Here is a 21,151-nt window from a genome sequence, read left to right as displayed (position 1 = left end):
AACGTAAGATTGAATAAATATTAAAATAAAACTTTGGTGAGTAAGATTCGTTTCACAGGGACAAAAGTGATTCAACTTTTCTTTCAAATTTGAACAAAAATAGAATTTTAAAAACAGATTAGAAAATTACAACTAAGTAGTAAACAAAAATGGAGCAAAAATGAAGATTGAAAAGCAAGGTAAAAGTTAGAGAAATCAATTCAACCTTCGCAAGCCATTTTGATAATCTAAACAATCCTAATTTGAACTCAATCCACGCAATAAACCATTATTTGTGGATTGGAAGATAATTCGATTAACACTTTTGTAGATGAATCCAATAGTATAGGTGATTAGTGAATCAAAATGATATTATCAGATTTATATCTCAAGTTGTCATTAAGCGTTATCAAGCTTGATTTTATGTAAGTATGAATCATTAAAATGAGGATAATAGATATAAATCGGATAATCCGATCTGGATAAACTTCTCACAAGCACAATTAAAACAATTATGAAAGAATTGTTTAAACAAAAATAAGATAGACTTACTCCAACATCATCGACCTCTTTATAAAGAGTAGTTGATCATTGTGAGGAACAAATTACAATAATAATAAAAAAAGAGAATATGATAGAAAAGATGATGAGGTATGTCTATGTTGCAATTTGATTTCCAACTTGATGATCTTTCAATGACGTTAGAAAGAGAAATTAAATAACAAAGATAAAAGAAAAAACACTCTTGAGATCTCACTTCTACAAGAACTCTTTCTCTCAAAGAAAAACTAAAAAATTACAGAAAATTTGAAAGAAGAAAAGGGACCCAAGAGGGACAACCCCTCAATTTATAATTTTCTAATCGGGTTATTGGGTCGAGTTTTCGCCTTAATTGATTTGAGAAAGGCCTTCATTTACAACGACCGAAGAGTCTGGAAATTACAGTTCAAATCTCGAGGCATAAATCCTCGAGATTATCACAGCGTGGTGACGCGACTACTTTTGGATCCGAAATTTGGTTGGAAGCTCTCTCTCGACTTGTACATTGTAAAAAAAATTGTTATAAAAATATTTGGTCTCTAATTTTGTCATTTTCACCTGCAAATAGTAAGAAAAACTATTAATTTCAATATTTTGACAAATTAAAATAATTTATGGCTATTTGAGACAAATAACAATTTGATGTCGATCATCTTTGTGTAATTACGATCCTAAAAAATGGTTTTACGGGACCTTATCATAATGCACCTTCTACAATCCAAACTATCATGAATTCTATCTTCTATCATCATCTTCAAAAATTCATATTAGTTTTCTTTGATAACATTTTGGTTTATAATCCCGATTGGGACAAGCATTTAGTGCATATAAAGCAGACCTTTGAGATATTGAGGCGGCATCAATTCTTTGTCAAAGCAAGCAATTGTGCATTTGGGCAACAAGAATTAGAGTACTTGGGGCACATTGTCACTAGCTAGGGCGTGAAGGTGGATGAAAGTAAAATTGCTACTATGGTAGCTTGGCATCAACTTACTAACATTTCAAAACTACGTGGGTTTTTAGGTTTGACAGGATATTACCAGAAGTTCGTCCAGAATTATGGTATTATAGCTCGGCTACTCACCAATCTTTTCAAAAAATGCCCATTCGAATGGCATGAGGAAGTTGAAGTTGCCTTCCTTGCTCTCAAACAGGTCATGATGACCACTCCTACATTGGCCATGCCGAACTTTAACGATGCCTTCATTATCGAAACGGATGCATCCGAGGAAGGAATTGGAGTAGTCCTGTCTCAACAAGGCAAACCAGTGGTGTACATGAGTCGAGCCCTGAGTGACCAAGAAATTTTGGTTGACATACGCTAAAGAGATGTTGGCTATCGTATAAGTCATACGTATGTGTCGGCCTTACCTTCTAGGCAAAAAATGCTATATTCAAACCTATCAACATAGTCTCAATTATTTTCTAGAGCAACAAATAACAACTCCGGAGAAACAAAAATGGATAGCCAAGCTCTTGGGCAATGACTATGAAATTATATACCGAGAGGGTCATGAAAATTCTATAGCCGATACTCTCTCACAAAAGCAAGATAGTCGCATTCTTCACCATATTTTCCTTCCGCAAGTTAGTTTATGGGAAGGAATTAAAAAAGCTACAAAAAGGGACAAGTACATTTAGTCAATGGGCCGTACGGCCACGGAACAACCTAATGGATCATATACATGGCGTCAAGAGCTACTACTATACAAAGGGAAGGTCATCGTTCTAGGCGATGCAGCCTTAAGGGTTAAGCTGTTACATGAAATGCATGACACTAAGGTCGAGGGTCATTCGGGCATCTTACCTATGCTCAAGAAGTTGAGACAATAGTTTTATTGGCCTGGGATGCATAAATCAGTGCAAGAATATGTCAAGGGGTGCGAGGTATGCCGGAAGATAAAGGCCAAGACATTGGTTCCAGTTGGGCTTCTTCAACCGTTGCCAATTCCATGCCAAGTATGGGACAACATCACCTTAGATTTTATTGAGGGATTACTGATTTCACAAGGAAGGGACACCATCATGGTGGTTGTCGATAGGTTTAGTAAGTTCGCTCATTTTCTTACTTTAAGCCCTCTTTTTACTGCCAAAGCTATGGCAAAAAAATTTGTGGAAGGCATCATCAAGCTTCACGGAATGCCCAAGTCCATTGTTAGTGATCGGGATCCAATCTTCATTAGCAACTTTTGGCAAAATTTTTTCAAGATGTCGGGCACCAAATTGCAGCTTAGTTCCGCATACCACCCGCAGAGGGAAGTCATCAATTGCTGCGTCAAGCAGTATCTTCGGTGTTTCATTTATCAATGGCCACGGAAATGGTGTTGCTACTTACCTCGGGTTGAATATTGGTATAATACAACATACCATATTTCGACAGGGATGACCCCTTTTTAGGCACTGTATAGAAGACTGCCACCTTCCATTTCGACGTATAATGAAGACTTTCACTGATACACAAAGTTGATCAGCAACTCATGAACTGAGATGAACCACTACGACAATTGAAGGCCAACTTAGAAAGATCAGTTAATAGAAATGGCAGATTAAAAGAGAAGGGACATTTTGTTCAAAACTGACGAATGAGTACTTTTGAAGCTACACCCATACCGCCAGCAAACAATCTTCAAACGGGTCCATCAGAAACTAGCTAGTTGTTTTTATGAACACTACCAGATTCTAGAGAAGATCGGACTTGTCGCATACAAATTACAATTACCAGACGGGGCGCGCATTCATCCAGTGTTTCATGTGTTACTACTTAAATGATACCAGGACATGGGGAAAATGCTGAGATGAAACAAGCCGAGTTACCACCATTCACCGACGAAGGGGTAGTCATATTGGAGCCTCAAACTATTTTAGACTACCGTTGGATCAAGCAAGGAACCCAGTTTGTCGAAGAGAATTATTTTAGACTACGTTCTAGGAGGGATCGTAAGCCAAATCTGAAATATTTGGGATGAGCTGGGACGTGAACACATGAAAAACAACGCAGGAGTGGACTGGATTGTGGTAGTTGAGAGTTTTACGTTGCAGGATGTGTTTTTCTGTTACACATTTATTTCTGTTAGTTATGCTTTGTTTTTACATGTATTTGAGTTCCAGTTGCTAGCTACTAGTTTTCCTTTTATTTAGGCATTTATGTACGTGGCCTTGCTTAGGTAAGCAACCACTAGTTTTCCTTTTATTTAGGCATTAATGTTCGTGGCCTTACTTACGTAAGCAACCAAGAATTTATCAATGAAATCAGAAAAGAAGTTATCCAAATTGTGGTACATTCTCACCCTAAGAGAACAGTTACTTGAACACTAATCTATAGCGGGACCTAATGTCGGGCTCTGATACCAATTGATACGAACCTATTTTGATCAGATCATAAAAATAATAAAAGACAAAGAAAAATAAAAAATAATAAAAGATGAAGAAAAATCAGAAATTGATCTCATTCGAAGGAGATCGGACCTCTTAAACCACCAATTCAAGATGGTGAATCTCCAAATCCCAAAGGACTTTAATAACAATTCTCTACATGCTTTATTCACATTAATTGATTACTTAATAGATTTTACAAAAGTTTAGCATGTTGCACCACTCCTAAAAATTAGAAAAATTACTTCCTAAAACAAGTCCACTACTCAATTAATTATTTCCTTCTCAAAGTAAAACACTTACTTCCAAAATCATCCCCACCATTTACAAGGGAAATAACTACCTTTTCCCACATAACACATACATTCTAAAACAACTCTAAAACTGATGAGTTGTGATCCTATGCTCCTTAGTAACCCAAGCTACAATAGTCCCTTTTTAAAATATAGGCACGTAACATTCCACCCTCCTTGAAAGTGACCTTGTCCTCAAGGTCGAAACCTCTCGGATCCCAAATGATATTGGAATAAATTACAACATCGTTAACGCACACCTTCCACATTACTTGTCTTTTGACAATTTGCTTGTAATTAACGATGGATTTCAATCCATCGGAATGAAACATAAATTTCGATGATTAGTCAAGGGTACGTAATCGAAGTTTCTGTCACACGATCTTCAATTCTATCTGAGCAGCCATTTCCACGCCAAGAAATATATAGGTTTTTCTTTTTTGAAGAATTTCTTCTTTTCTTTGAAGAAATGATTCAATTAGGTGATGGGATTCCCATAAAACATCAATTGACTCGAAAATTTTCTTTAAGTCATCACACATTGACTATATTACTTCTATGAATGTTTCATTTGATTCTGTAATCTCCATAAGGTAGATTGACAACGTCTAACAAAATGATGATTGAAAAAATGTGATTGGTATGGCGATCAACACAAAGTAATTCGAGGATCATCGGGCTTTGATATCAATTGATGTTGGGCTCTAATACCAATTGTTACAAACCTACTTTGATCAAATCACAAAAATAATAAAAGATGAAGAAAAATTAGAAATTGATCTCATTTGAAGGAGATCGGACCTCTTAAACCACCAATTCGAGATAGTGAATCTTCAAATCCCAAAGGACTTTAATAATAATTTTATGCATGTTTTATTCACATTAATTGATTACTTAAAAAGATTTTACAAAAGTTTAGCACGTTGCACCACTCCTAAAAATTAGAAAAGCTACTTCCTAAAACAGTCTACTACTCAATTAATTATTTCCTTATCAAAGTAAAACACTTACTTCCAATACCATCCCCACTATTTACAAGGGAAATAACTATCTTTTCCCACGTAACACATACATTCTAAAACAACTCTAAAACTTGTGAGTTGTGATCCTATGCTCTTTAGCAACCCAAGCTACAATAATTCCTTTTCAAAATATAGGCACGTAACATGAGGAGATAAAATGAGAGATTTGTTAGGAATCCGATTTCCCAATCAAATTTAAATTAGGTTGAGTTTGGCGAAATCTGACATGATTAATCTCGGGTATTTATGGAATCTAGATGCATGAATCTAGTGATAGATGGAACATGTGCAACTAAGATATATAATATGGTGTACATATTTCTGATACACACAATTGGTGAAGAAAATTACTTCTTCTACTATAGTATACGTGGTTCAACTTCAACCACCACCTACCCCTATTCCTTTGCCAGCAAAGGATTTTAATGAACAATGAATTTCTTTTATCCGTTATCAGTTTTTTTCCTTTTAGACAATTGTCAACGATCCTTAAATCTATTTTCTCATCCGTATAGGTATATAGTTTTATAAATAAAAGCCTTATAAGAGAAGCTCCCTGGGAACACGCTTTCTTATCAAATGATGATGTCCTTTTCTTAAGTCTCAAAGAGAGTGATGGAGGGCTATGTTCATGAACCAAATCACATGATTTTCATTTTTTCTTAGGTTCCCATTTGTTGTCAGTTAGGTGTTTTCTAACTAAAGGGGAACTGATCAAACATGTCTAGGTCTTTCTGAGAGGCATATATAATTAGGGCTAATTTAAGGACTAATTAAACAAATTATATTACACACAAATGGGTTCCTTCAGAGCATCTATATAAACTCTCTATCTTTCTATTCTAATCAGCTTTTTTGTTTTTTTTTTGCTTCTATTCTTTTGTGGGTTTGTACTTAGTAGTGGTATTTCGAGAGAAATAAGTGTAATGGGTCTCATGAGGATCAGACCTTCATTAACGTTAACAGGACAAGCCATTAACAAGTTTCTAAGTTTTATAGTGTTCTCAGCTCTGGATCTTGTTGATATGTTTCTATGTGTTATTTACAAAATTTTAGATTTGATGATCGAAGCCGAATGGAAACCATGTTACTGCTCATCATCAGCCAAAGAGGCCATTATGAGCAATGGTAAGATATTGGTATCTGAACAAGGAGAGTCGAAGATCGTTCGGCTTTGTTCCAGTAAGTTGCAGCTGGAGGATATCTCAGACACACTTTACTTACGTCCATCACTGGTGTCTGAGATATCGAAATCAACGGTGAAGGAACTTAAGAGGAGGAAGGTGGAGAAGAAGACTATTTGGTCTCGTGAGAAAGTCAAGAATAATGGTGCAGTGAGATCAACGATCACGATCAACTCTACTATTGTCGAGATGCTACAAGGGAAGATCGGAGGGCAGCAATTGCATCCCATTCCAAGATGGTCTGATTGTCATTGCAAGACTTGTACCTCTTGGACCTCTTCTTGCAAGGAGACCCTTTTCGTCCAAGCAGAAGGAGCTACAGGTAGGTAATTTATTATGGATCTAATAAAGATAATATAAATGCTGATTTATTGATTTTATTTTTTAAATTTTGTGTTATTTAATTGATGTCAGATAAGGTGGTTGAAGATGTGCTATTCATCCATGGCTTCATTTCATCTTCATTATTTTGGACCGAAACACTTTTTCCAAACTTTTCTGCCGCTACAAAGTCATCGTATCGGTTGATTGCTGTGGATCTATTGGGGTTCGGAAGGAGTCCCAAGCCGACGGATTCGCTTTACACATTGAGAAATCACATCGAGATGATCGAACGATCAGTGATTAAGCCATACAAAATGAAATCATTTCACATAGTGGCCCATTCCTTAGGGTGCATTTTGGCCCTAGCAATCGCTATTAAATATCCTGGGGCCATCAAGTCCATAACACTAATTGCACCTGTAAGTTTTCATTAATTATTTCGTACATAATTCTTTGTTTCAACTTTATTTTTTTTCTAGAGGTATTAACTATTGAAACCTGATAATATGACTCGCGAAGTGGCATACCCAAATGACTCCATGACGTGGATAAGTTTGAAAATTGTAGATCTGTATGTCTCAGGATACACTTTTTTATGGGGAAGTGCAACCGTGTATCCTATGGCATGCAGATCTACAGTACCCACCTGAACTTGTCACGTGATAGAGTCATTTGAGTATGTCACCTGGCGAGTCATATTATCACGACTCTTAAAGGAATTTAATAAGTAATACTGTGATTGGCTGCAGCCATATTTTCCAGTACCCAAGGGTGAACAAGCAACCCAATTCTTAATGCGAAGGGTCGCACCACGGCGCATATGGCCTTTGATGGCTTTCGGTGCATCGATCACTTGTTGGTATGAACACATTACCCGAACCTTGTGCTTGCTAATCAGCAAGAACCACCGGTTATGGGAATTTCTCTTCAAACTTGTCACAAGAAACAGGTAACCCAAGTACCAAACCTTGAAAGTGCTTTAAACTAAAACTCAGGATCCAATACGGGACACCACCATTCCCATAATAAAGATAAGGTGTCTACGTGACACGTTCTTATTGGACGTGTTTGAATTCCAATAAAAATGTGCAACATAGACACCTAACGTTATTATAAGAATGGGACACCCTTCTTGACTAAATTCTTTCTTTGTCATATTTTATTTAGTATTTAGCTTTGCTGGGGGCCTGGCCAACATTTATTTATGGATGGAGACTTCAATTTATTACAACTGTGGTTAATAAATAAATATAATAATTGACAGGATCAGAACATTTATGTTTGATGGATTCTTCTGCCATACCCACAATTCTGCATGGCATACCCTACATAACATCATCTGTGGGACCGCGGGAAAGATCGACGGTTATTTGGATACCATCCGTGATAAGCTAAAATGTGAAGTCCACGTATTTCACGGTAGAGATGATGATCTTCTACCTGTTGATTGTAGCTTTGCCCTCCTTTCAAGGATTCCTCGAGCTCGTGTTAGGGTGGTAGAGAAGAAAGATCACATAACGATCGTCTTAGGAAGACAGAAGGCTTTTGCTAGAGAACTCGAGGATATTTGGAAGAAATCAAGTAGTTAATAATTAAGATCCTACATATATATCATCCATCGTTTTAGTTTCAATTATTTTTGAAACTCTATATATATATATATATGTTAACAGGAAAAGAAGAAGATATAAAGTATAAACCTTAATTTTAGTTTTATCTTTTTTATTTTCTTTATAATTTCTATTCTGGAATGGTTGAAGCGTTGAAGCATTAAATCCAGACCATGCTAATGTGTCAGATATATACTCACTTCGGTGTTGTAATAAATGAAATATTAATGAAGGCTCATCACCTCTGTTGCCGGCCAGTACTTTACTAAGCTTTGTCAAACTTTCTTTGTTTACCAAGCTCGTTAATGGACTTTGAAACTCTTTGATGGATCTAGGAAACATCCAACTGTTTTTATCGCAAGTAGTGGTGTGTGTTTTTTCAAAGCTACTTTTCTTTCTTTATGTCGTATCTTTGGAATCTTGTTCTCACCCTTTTTTTATTAATTATCGAATATAATTATAAGATACATAAATATTCGATGAATCATTAGATGTTTTGCATAAAGTGAAAGAGCTTTTCCAGTTTTTTAGAGTTTTTTTTTTCCTGCTTCTTAAACAGTAAATTAAAGCATTTTAAACGACTTAAATTTTTTGAAGTTGTACTCGTAACATTTTTAAAATTTAAAAATTTCAAAGTAAACATAATCACTTTTAGAAGAGAACGCATATAAGAGAGAAATGTAAATGTGGGCAAATAGGTTTGTTGACGCCTATCACTCAAATGGGATGTTAGCATCCTTCATGTATGTCATAAATACCTGTTAAAGGGTTTATATAGTGTCAAAGTTTACACTAAAAATAACTTATAAAAGATAAAATATCAATATATACATTTTAATAGTATTTCTTGAAGAAATATAGTCAACAACTTTGCAAACGTTCCAACGAAGTATTGGACTTTTGCAAATTTGCATATCCATTTTATAATTTAATCAACTTGAGGGATTCTTCCACAATCTCCTTAAATTGATAAAAAAAATAAAATGTTTCCAAATGAAATTGCATAACTGTCTTTAACAATGATATAATAAGTTGATCTTACGAAGTATTTTTTTTTTTTTTTAAATGGTCAAAATGATCAGATTCATAAATGCCAACCACATAACTATTAGAGATAGGTGATTTTCTATCAAATCACTTAATCCTCTCTTTCTCTCACTTGTTACTATTTCATTTCTAGGAAGCAAAAAAGACCATCATATGTAATAAGACATGAAGTTTCCAATGACAAAGAATCCAATCCAAATGAAAGCCGGATATTCGTACAACTGAGATACATTCTTCTATGGATTCTTCGTGAAGGTGTCACTGTTCAAAGCATAAAAGCTTTAAAAGTTATATGGAGCTGTTGTCATATATGTGATTCCTAGTAAAAATGTTCATCAAATCGATGCCGTATAATCACCTTAGTTTGGGGGTTAAAGACCAACAATAACTCAGGATTAGTTAGAGTGACTATATTATGTGAAAAAGCCCATATTTGACTGTCTTGGGCCATCAAATTTCATAAAATTTGACGGACAAAAGAGTCAAATTGGCGTCGAATTTTTCATTGTCAAATTTTTATTTTCGACGGGTTGAAACTATCAAATTAATGAAGGATGGGAGAAATTCGACAATCCTAAGCCATCAAATCTAGGAACATCAAGAATTTTGACGGTCTTAGACTGTCAAAATTCAGTTTCTAAAATCCATGGGCCTTACACCGTCAATTTTTTCTGTTGAATTTTTTAGTTTTCACGTAATGCTAGGTGATGTAGGACAAGTTGCAGAAGAATTCATAGGACATTTCAATTGCCAAAAGTCCAAGTGGAAGGCTTAAATACACTAGTAGAAATCATGGGCCCATGGATCTGGACGGGCGGTTGAGTTAGAATTACGTGTCTTGATTCCTTCTTTTTATCGTAAGTCTTCAGTGTTATTGTCATAAAAGTCAAGGTGGGTGTAATTTATTGTGTTTTTTTTTTTAATCCCAACTGTTGGATTAGGATGTAATCTAATGATTATGATAAGTTCTTGTTTTGCATACTTATAAATAAAAAAATTGAGAGATTTTTAATTTAGATGAGGATTTTCTATTTCTAGGTTTTGAGAGAGAGAGAAAAAGGGGTGTACAAGGAGTGACTATTTCTTGTATCGTTCTTTTTTGATTTATTAGTGAAAAACACTAAATTTATCAACGAACATAGGCATTAGTACCAAACCATGTAAATGTTGGTGTTCTTTGGTTTGTTCTTTATTTTCTTCGTAATCAAAATGAACGTGAATCTCCAAATTCACAACAAAGAGAAGATTGAATATTTAAAACCATGAAGATGATGGATTTTTTGGTAGAGGAGTAAGATGTTTTTTTTTTAAAAATAAAGATTAAAGCTAATGGATTGAATAAGGTCAAGAGTTTGAATATAATAGCTTTGTTGGTGAAAACTAAACATTTTATCTTCAAAATGTTGAAGCCAATGGATTGTATACGACGTGAATGGGCTAGAGAACTTGAAGATGATGGATACTTTTAGAGAATCGCTATTATCTTTTCAAATTTTACTTATTACACTCCAATTTCTTAAATTATTTATTACACCCCAATTAAATATTAAAGCATACTCTTCAAATATAACAAAGCTCAAATTACAATTTCAACATTACAAAACATTATAACACTTGTTCAAACAATTTTAGTAATTGTTTACGATTATGATTAGATTCACAAAAAATCCTAAACCCAGAAAATAAATAAAAGTTGAGGTGCCAAAAGCAGTTCGCTATTATTTTTAAGATAAAAAGTACAGGGGTTTTGGGATGGGTTTTTGTGAGAAAGAAAGGGTATTATTGTAAATGGAGTTTCCATCCTGAATTGGTATTATTGTACATATTCATTATGATCCGTCCGATTTTGGCTCCAAACGCATTCAGCTAATTGATTCAGGGTCCAATGGTCACACCAATAAAAATATCAGGCTGTCTGTTGGTGAAGACTTGGGAGTGGTGAGTAATTCACAGTTCAAGAGCTCATAGTCTCATACAAAGAGGATGGCACAAATGTTAGGTTCACGTATCAATTTTAAATTTAAATTGAAAGGACTGGCCTAGAGTGGGGGTGTCAATAGTTACCCATTTAAGGTATTTTTTATTTAAAAAATAAATGTATGTTATATAAATTTTTTTAATTTTTCATATAAATTATAAATTGAAACTTAAAATGAATTACTCTTTTAAAAATTATTAGTTTTAACAAAAATAAATTTTTATTTTTGAAAAAAAAATTAATTTGTATCGTAAATATGCAAATTATAACTAAGTTAACAATTTTATTGATGATATGTTAATATTTTGAAACAAATTTTTTTATATATAATGATTTGAAATATTTTTCTTCTCATTTGATTTTTGAAAATCGAAATCGATGGATACCTGTATTTTTGTTAATTTCGGTTTCATTTATTTTGAATCAAATTGGGAACCAATAAGAATTAAAGTCGAACTAATATACCTTAGGAATTAAATCGGAACCGACCCATAGACACCCCTAGCCGGGCGAGTTATATGTGAGGTGGTGTGTGACACATTTTCAAACGTGTGGGGAAACAAAATGGTCCAACATGAGAATGCGTTGACCCGTTACTCTGAGCCGGTGCCTAAAATACCGCTCGAGTAGTTATCAATACTACGTCTGTGACACGTTTTGCTCTTGAAATTGATTTTAATCCATGGGGCCCATTAATGAATAAGTTTTTTCAATATATTAGAGGTAGTTGTTGGGTAATATGTTAGTGAGGATTAATGTGTGAAAGAATTTGATGCCAATTCTTCCCAAGGCTTGAACACGTCATTATAGAGGCATCATTAATGAAAGCCAAGTCCTAACATTCAATTATAGTCTGCGTATTAGAATAGAATTTTGATAAAAATGACTCCGTTCTTGCCTAACGCCCCTCTCTCTCTCTTGCCCATGGTGAAAGAGGAAATTTTTTGATCTAATCACCTTGTGACAATCAAAAACATTATCCGATGCAATGGAATTGTAGACGACAAATTTATATGAACTTTATAATATAAAAAAAATGTTATTTTTCACTGTTGAATTTTATTTTTAAATTTGGATGCTCAGTGGCCATCCATTTTTAACACCTTAAATCAAGATCGATAAAATAATATATTTTTTTGAATATGAACATTTTCATGAAATCTAAAAGGTTGTGCTCTTGGATTGTCAATGTGATACTTAAATGTGGACCCACCACCTTTTTTAAGATTTGAAATCTTAAAAATTTAATTTGTGAACAACTGGTAAGAGAGACAAGTTCTTTCTATTGCTGATGTCATTTGTGTCACAGGTCAAACATTTGTTGGGCTGTGAGCAAACACAGGGCGTCAAGGGTGTGCATAAAAAACAACTTCATATTATCAGTAATCTACTCTTTTTTTTTTATATTATTATTTGGTGGCGAGCCTGCGATAATCTCTTGTAGAAATCCCTTGATTTTTTTATACAAAATCCCACCATATTCACTTCAAATATCGTATTTTGCTCTTGAGGTTTGATAGGTTGAAGTAGGTAGAATCTTGTACCATGACCGGACCACCATTTGCCATCTAAAAAGATGATCGAAATATGCCATATGGATGTAATAAAACACAAAATTTTAAAAATTTCCAAATAAATATTATATGCGTAATCTTTAACTGTTAGAATTGGATTTTAGATTTTTTAAGACTTTGTTCATGAATAACATTTCTGATTTTTTTTTGTTTTCAAAATTAAATCTAGTCCATGAACTTTGGTGGGCTGAAGTGTGGCAAACCTGGCAGCCCATGTGAGCTCATCAAGTCTTAGGATGAAGTAATATCTTTTTGGTTAGAAACATTAAGTTGAATGCTGAAGATGAGGGCTTTTAAGTTACTTTTCATTAGCCTATTGAGAAGACCAAGGTCAAGAGAGCATTTTCCAATGGGAAAAGAAGGGTGTAGCTAAAATATTCACCACAGTAGAAGGGTATGAATAAATATCTTTAATATTTTATAAAAATAAGCTCAGCCTGAAGGCTACTGTATAGATGGGTCATGTGTATTGAGGGCATCCTCAATTTACAAAAATACCCATGTTAGGGAAGCTCTCAATACACGTGACATTCTATGATTGATTAATATGAGATTCTGTAAAATTCTGAGTTGATATTTTTGCATCTAAAAAAAAAAAAAAAAAAAAATTCTCCAAAAACTAAAAATCATCCTTGAAAAAGTTATTTTGAAATATTTTATTAATTTTAATGTAAATAACCAAGGGATTGGATCATGGGCCCAAAAGTGTATGGCACATGGTGCACCGTTAGGAGTGTAGCATTGGGTTTTTGTCAGAAGTCTAAGATTGGTCTGTCATTACGTGAAAACTCAAAATTTTGACAAAAAATTTCCGCGGGCCAAAGCTCACAAATTTTAGAAATCAAATTTCTACGGCCATGGTCATTGAAATTTTTTATGTTCCTCAATTCAATGGCTTAGAGCCATCAAATTTCTCCTATCCTTCATTAATTTGACGATTCCGGTTCATTGAAAATAAAATTGACAATGAAAATTTTGACACCTTGATCCGTCAAATATAAATCATTTTCACGTTGTGTCTTAACTTTCCTCCTCATGTCATCCTTATATTCTGGTTCCACAATAGGTAGATAAATTGAGTGCTGAACTCAACTAATAGGCAAACTCAAAAATTCACTGACGTGGCATGGGCAAAGAACTGTAGATTCTATCCCTGACGATACACAATTGATCTGCCATCTAGTTGTGTATCTTGAGGGTACAATTGTGTATCCTGAGAATAAGAATATATGGTTCTTTGTACATGACACATCAGTCAGTTTTGAGTCTGCCTGTCAGGTTGAGTTCAAAAATCATTAGTCATACAAATTTTACCTTGGTAGGGTCTATGAATATGATGCTCCACCATGGTTTTTTTTATATAAATAAAAAGTAATTTTTGGAGAGTAATAAGTAATTATGAAGTTGCATGTGTACATTTTTACTTACAAGGAATAAAAAATCTCACTATATTGTATAAATTTAGATTAAAATGGTTGAGCACATATTCTAGTTTTTTTATGTTATTGAACTAGTTGTTCATTCGCTCCTGGGTTAGTGAGCAGTGGTCATATGTTTGTACTCTGGCAATCAAATTAGAAATAGATTTAATTTGATCGAAGTTTTAGCTTCAATAATGTAAAATCATTACCTTTGCGTTTAGTTTTATTTTTCTTTTTTGTTAATTTTTATTGATAAACAAGGGAATAAGGGAGCATAATTTTTCAAATAAAATCAAAATAGCGAGCTACACTCGAGCATAATTTTAAGTTATTACCTTTTGTACTTTGTTGATTATCCATTTATAATTGAGTGGCCTTTGACTAACATTCTTGGACCATTCCTACAAAACGCAATTCTTATTCCTGTGAAATCCAATCCAAAGCTGAAGTTGCATGCTCATAGTAATGTTGTGTGAATGTCTTGTACTCTGTTGGGGGTTGCAGCATGGATGTTGAGTCTGCTGGGTTGAGGGAGTGCATGTGGCAGCATCCCCTTAAGGGGTCGTAGAACCATTTATTTTTTTTTTTTTTAAGAGTTAAAGAAAGGGTAATTATGGAATATTTTTTTATTTATTTATGAATTTTATATTTTCGAGAAAGAGAATTTTTCTCTAAACTCAATTTTCTTTCAGAGATTTCTCTAGTCATAAAACTATCAAGAAGATAGTGATTATATTTTTTTATCTAATCTGTCTGTAAACATAGATACATTAATTCATTTATTTTGTGTGCGATTTTCTCTTCTCTTTTGTTAATTCATTTTTTTCATTGGAAAAACATCTTTATAATGTGAAAGTCTAATAGCATTTGAGGAGGAGCATAAAATCCATCATCTTCCTGTCAAAAGTGGCTAAGCATTGGTTATCGGATAAGATTATTTTTTTTTTCTCGTATATGTGTGTGCTACATGAACGCAAGTATGTTGAGTGATTGTTTGCTTACAGACCAACACCGTTTTAACATGTGGTGCTGATGATATAAGTAATAAAAACAAAATTTCTCTCTCCTGCCCGCACATCCACTACCCATAAATATTTATTTTTAGATTTCAGCCCCTTGTTTTTTATTTTATTTTATGTTATTGAACGAGTTGTTCCTTTGTTCTTGGGTTAGTGAGCAGTGGTACACATGATTGTACTCTGACAATTAAATTAGAAATATATTTAATTTGAATAAAGTTTTAGCTTCAATAATGTAAAATCATTACCCTTGCGTTTAGGTTTATCTTTTTTTTTTTTTTTTTAAACAAGGGAATAAGGGAGCATAATTTTTTAAATAAAATCAAAATAGCGAGCTACACTAGAGCATAATTATAAGTTATTACCTTTTTTCCTTTGTTGATATATTTATAATTGAGTGGCCTTTAACTGACATTCTTGGACTATTCTTACAAAACGCCCTTCTTATTCTTGTGAAATCCAATCCAACGCTGAAGTTGCATGTTCATAGTAATGTTGTGTGAATGTCTTGTACTCTATTGGTTGTGCGGTATGGATGTTGAGTCTGCTGGGTTGAGGGAATACAGGTGGCAGCATCCCTTTTAAGAGTCTTAGAATCAAAATTTTCTTTTTTAAGAGTTAAAGAAAGGGTAATTATGTAATATATATATTACGAATTTTCTATTTTTGAGAAAGAGAATTTTTCTCTACTCTCAATTTTCTTTCAGAGATTTCTAGAGTCGTAAAACTATAAAGAAGATAGTGATTATATTTTTTTTATCTAATCTGTAAACATAGATACATTAACTCTTGTATTTTGTGTGCGATCTTCTCTTCTCTTTTATTGATTCTTTTTTTTTCATTGAAAAATCATTTTTATAATGTGACAGCCTAATAGCATTTGAGGAGAAGCATAAAATCCATCGTTTTCTTGTCAAAAGTGGCTAAGCATTAACTATCGGATAAGACTATTTCTTTTTTCTTGTATATGTGTGTGCTACACGAATGCACGTATATTAAGTGATTATTTGCTCACAAACCAACACCATTTTGACATGTGGCGCTGATGACATAAGTAATAAAAACAAAACATCTCTCTCCTACCTACACATCCACTACTCATAAATTTTTATTTTTAAATGTCAAATCTTAAAAAGTATTGTGGGATCCACATGGATTATTAAAAATGTATCATATCTTCCATGGCTTGCTGATCCGTAATTTGCTAGTTTTAGACAGTTGGTACGTAGAAGTAGAGAGAAAGAGAGGAGAGAGAATTGATGAAGAGTTTATGTGTGAAGTAGAAGCAACAATTTCAGGCTATTAATAGATCGAGATGGGGAAAGTTATAGTCTGAAACGAGTGAATTAAACGTGCAGGTGACATACGTTATTCACTTTAAGCGTTCTCGTATTGCTAGGTCCTATCCTTTGTGCCTTACTAAATGTCATATTTGCAATCCAACACTATAATCTTTTAGATTTTATGAAAAACCTCATGATAAAAAAAAAAAAATCAAAAATTTTAAAGTTTGATCAATGGTGTTGAAAATGGATAATTAGTGGGCACCCAAATTTAAAATTAAAATATTATGGTAAAAAATGAGTTTTTAAATTTTTTATTTTTTAAAATTTATAGAATTTCAACAACACTTTTGTATAGAATCATATTTTTGAATGTGACAAGATAATCTTATAAAAAAATAAAAAAATCAATTTTTGACTATAGACAAGAGAGAGAAAAAGTATCTTATTATTACTTATGTCATTAATATTACATGTCAAAATGGTGTTGATCTGTAAGCAAACAATCACTCACGGATATTCCATTCGAATGCTGATTTTTGAACTCAACCTGGCATGGGGGCTCAAAACACACCGACGTGACATAGGCAAAGAACCGTACATTCTGTCTTTCCGATTACATAACCAACCTGTAATCTGCAGTTGTGTATCCAGAGGAAAAGAATCTATGATTATTTTCGCATGACACGTCCGTGAGTTTTTGAGTCCAGCTGTAAAGTTTGAGTTAAAAAATCATTAGTCTATTCTATATGAAGGGGACTACACGATTATCTCGTTTTTCCTCACGTGGTGTTCATCACTAAGGCACAAAGGGCAGGACCCAGCAGTACGAGAACGCTTAAAGTCAACAACGTACGTCACCTGCACGTTTAATTCATTCGTTCCAGACTATAGCTTTCCTCATCTCTATCTATTAATAGCCTTAAATTGTTGCTTCTAATTCACACATAAACTCTTCATCAATACTCTCTCCTCTCTTTCTCTCTACTTCTACGTACCAACTGTCTAAAACTAGCAAATTACGGATCAACAAGCCATGGAAGATATGATACCTTCTTTTTTATCTTCACCAGCTTCATCAATCTTCTCAGTTTCAGCTTGTCAAGGAAATTCATCAACCCCCCAACAACGTCTCCAATTTCTTCTTCAATCTCGACAACATCAACACTGGGTTTACGCTATTTTATGGCAAAAATCTATCGATGACAGTGGTCGTGTTGTTTTATCTTGGGGTAATGGTCATTTCCAAGACACCAAACATCATCAACCACCACAACAAAATTTCGGATTTTATTCGGAAGAGAAAAATAAGGCAATAATGAATGAATATAAAGAATTAATCAAAGAAAATTCCATGGATGGTGGTGTGAACGATCTCGAATGGTTTTATTTGGTATCATTAACGAGGTCTTACGCTGCTGGAGAAGGAGTAGTTGGTAAGGCTTATAATTCTGGCCTTTCAATGTGGTTAACTGGTAATCAAGAGCTTAAGCTGTGTAACTGTGAAAGAGCGAAAGAAGCAGTAATGCACGGAATAGAGACTTTGGTCTGTATCCCTACGTCGGGTGGTATAATTGAGGTGGGTTCTTCCTATTTGATAAGGGAGGATTCAGAACTATTGGAGCTAACCAACTCTCTTTTTGGTTCGAAACAGTCTCCTTATCATCAAGAAGAAATATTTGTCCCAAAACAGGATTTGTCTTCGAATTCTGAGCTTTCTGACTCCGAAGGCCTTCATCATGATCTTGCTATAGAGAATAGAAGGAAAAAGAAGAGGCAGAGATCAAAGGTGAGTGAGGTGCTGCCTTTGAGCCTTGTTGAGGCTGAGAGACAGCGGCGAGTGAAGCTTAATCATCGGTTTTACGCGCTTCGATCTGTGGTTCCTCACGTTTCAAAGATGGACAAGGCGTCTTTGCTGTCCGATGCTGTATCTTACATCAATGAACTTAAGTCCAAAGTAAAGGAATTGGAGGCCAAACTCCATTTACATGTAAGAGAAACAAAGAAATTGAAGGTGGAAAGAGCTGATGATGACTACCAAAGAAATACCATCTTTGTTATTTCAAGATCTAACTCTAGTGGGGTAAAGATGGAAGTAGTGGTAAAGATTATGGGGATGGAAGCTATGATCAGAGTCCAATCAGAGAATCTGAACCATCCATCTGCAAGACTTATGGATGCACTTCGTGACTTGGAGTTTCAAGTCCACCACGCGACTGCGTCAACTGTTAACGAATTAATGCTACAGGATGTTGTGGTCAGGCTTCCTGATGGTTTCACTAGTGAGGAGTGCTTGAAGGCTGCTCTCCTCAGAAGGTTGGAATCCTAAAGTTGTATTTTGGAGATAAAAAAAAAACTTTTCCTCCCTCTTTTATTAATTATGTAATAAAGATTAATTTTTAGATCTCAAAATTTGATAATTTTTTTTTTTTTTTCACTTAGGTATTCTAACGTCATTTAGTTGAGATTGAGAATGAGATGAATTTTATGTTCAAGTAGACTAAAAACTTAAAAGTTATACTAGGATTCCATGGACCATGGACCATGGAAGGTCAATCCATATCACCCGTGCTTGGGACTCACATCATGAATGGTCAATTCATATCAGATGACTATCACGTGCTTATAAGAATTTTTTTCCAACAAACAACGGATGATACGAATGAGAATATGTTACGTCATATTATAATACATGAGATACATTATATCATATTAATAAATTTATCTCAAAAGAAAGGTAGTATTGGAAAATAATATATTTAGTAATATTAATTAGAATATTCTATATTAAAAAATTTAAATTAGAATATTTATGTTAGGGTAGTTTTCTTATCTTGATTGATGTAATTTCTATAAATATCCTATTATGATTCATGTAATATTCATCTAAGATATTCAATTAAATTAGATTTCTACATGGTATCAGAGCTCAAGTCTTACTAAGCACATCGATCTTCTATAGTGGCGTCATCGTCGAACATAAATAATTTGTTTCCCTTCTTTACTATTATTTTTATTTCTTTCAAGTGTGTGTTTCTACAAATCTACCTAGTCTAAAAACTCAAGTTTTATGATCCCAATTATCATTTTATTTAAAATCTCTTCAAAGAGACATTTTTTATTTAAACCACGCAATCCTAATTCATATGCTTTTGAGAGAGATCACGACAAACCTAATCTAGTGTGCCATCGACTTCAACAAACTTAAAATAAGTGGAATGCAATAATGATGGACATCATAGACAGACGGTGACCACCATCAAGCTTGATAAGTTGTTTGTGGCTTTCCATCATTAATTTTTTTATTTTTTTTATGAGATTAAGAACATTTATTCAATTAAACCAATTGCGTGCTCTTTCTTCAAAAGACCATACAATTGCAGGACGATGAAAGAGAACATGATGTATCATATCATATCAATGTATCTCATCTCAAAGGGAAGTGTTGCTGGAAAATAATATCTTTAGTAATATCAATTAGGATATTCTACATTAGGAAGTTCTAATAAATTAGAATATTTATGTTAGGTTAGTTTCCTTATTTTGGTTGATGTAATCCCTATAAATATCTTACCATGATTCATGTAATATTCATTCAAGATAGTAAATAAAATCAGATTTCTACATGATATATATACAATTCATATCACAGATTCTAGAATCAGAATTTTTTGTCTATAAAATACTATGCTAACTTAAGGTAGTGAATGAACAAAATGGCGCCACATGTACAGATAAAAATAATAATAAAATCATAACCATAGTTTTAAGAATAATGATGAATGCACTAGGCTTTTGGTATGTGGTTGATGTGGCAAAGGCAAAGAACCGTAGATCTTTTTCCTATGTGTCCCAAAGAAAAAAGATTTATGCATGGTTTTATACCCTTGCCACATCAGCCACTTACCAAAAATTATGTGCATTTATCACGACTCTAGTTTTCAAACTTGACTTGAATATCCATTGAGTTGAGTCAAATTGAAAATTTGGGAATCAACTAGGTTGAGTCAAACTAAATATTTAATGACTTAAAATACCCTTGCCCCTTACATTTTAAGATCTTTTGCCCCTCTTCAATCCTAAGATCTATCTCTCCTCTTCAACCTTAAGATATATTCCTTCAACCTTAAGATATATTCATGCACCCTTTCCAATTCATAAAAAGAAAAGATTTTAAAGGAACTAGAAAACGATGTGTTTTGGTGTAGAAAAAGGTTTTAAGAAGAGTTTGAAGTTAATGGATTGAAAATGAAGTTTAATGAGTTGAAGAACTTTAAGATGATAAATTTTTCATTAGAATAATCAAGGATTTTATTGAAGAGATCGATGTTGAGATTCATGTATTAAAGATAAAGTTTAGCAAGTTAAAGCTTGAAGATGATTGATTTTTCAATAGAAAAATCAAAAGAATTTCCTTCAAGATGTTGAAATAAGTGGTTTGAACTTTGAAGATGAAATTAAATAAGATTAGAGAACTTGAAGATGGTGGATATGAGACAAAAATA

At 33.7% G+C, this 21,151-nt stretch overlaps 2 protein-coding genes across 2 annotated transcripts; both read left to right on the top strand.

Annotated features, from left to right (window-relative positions):
* Nucleotides 1-5,770: 5,770 nt before the first annotated feature.
* Nucleotides 5,771-8,585, top strand: LOC147393910 (putative lysophospholipase BODYGUARD 3). Its single transcript, XM_086456173.1, has 4 exons — nt 5,771-6,712; nt 6,805-7,133; nt 7,464-7,663; nt 7,979-8,585. Exons 1-4 carry the CDS (start codon nt 6,133-6,135, stop codon nt 8,301-8,303), a joined length of 1,434 nt encoding a protein of 477 aa, XP_086312299.1. The 5' UTR covers nt 5,771-6,132; the 3' UTR covers nt 8,304-8,585.
* An 8,989-nt stretch (nt 8,586-17,574) lies between these two features.
* On the top strand, nt 17,575-19,071 carry LOC147393909 (transcription factor bHLH14-like). The gene has a single exon (XM_086457117.1). The coding sequence runs from the start codon at nt 17,683-17,685 to the stop codon at nt 18,973-18,975; it is 1,293 nt and encodes a 430-aa protein (XP_086313243.1). The 5' UTR covers nt 17,575-17,682; the 3' UTR covers nt 18,976-19,071.
* Nucleotides 19,072-21,151: the final 2,080 nt, after the last annotated feature.

This window comes from Akebia trifoliata, chromosome 10 (genome assembly GCF_017979445.1).
Source record: "Akebia trifoliata isolate Shusen 1 chromosome 10, ASM1797944v1, whole genome shotgun sequence".
NCBI lineage: Eukaryota > Viridiplantae > Streptophyta > Magnoliopsida > Ranunculales > Lardizabalaceae > Akebia > Akebia trifoliata.
This window is presented reverse-complemented; position numbering and strand designations above follow the sequence as displayed.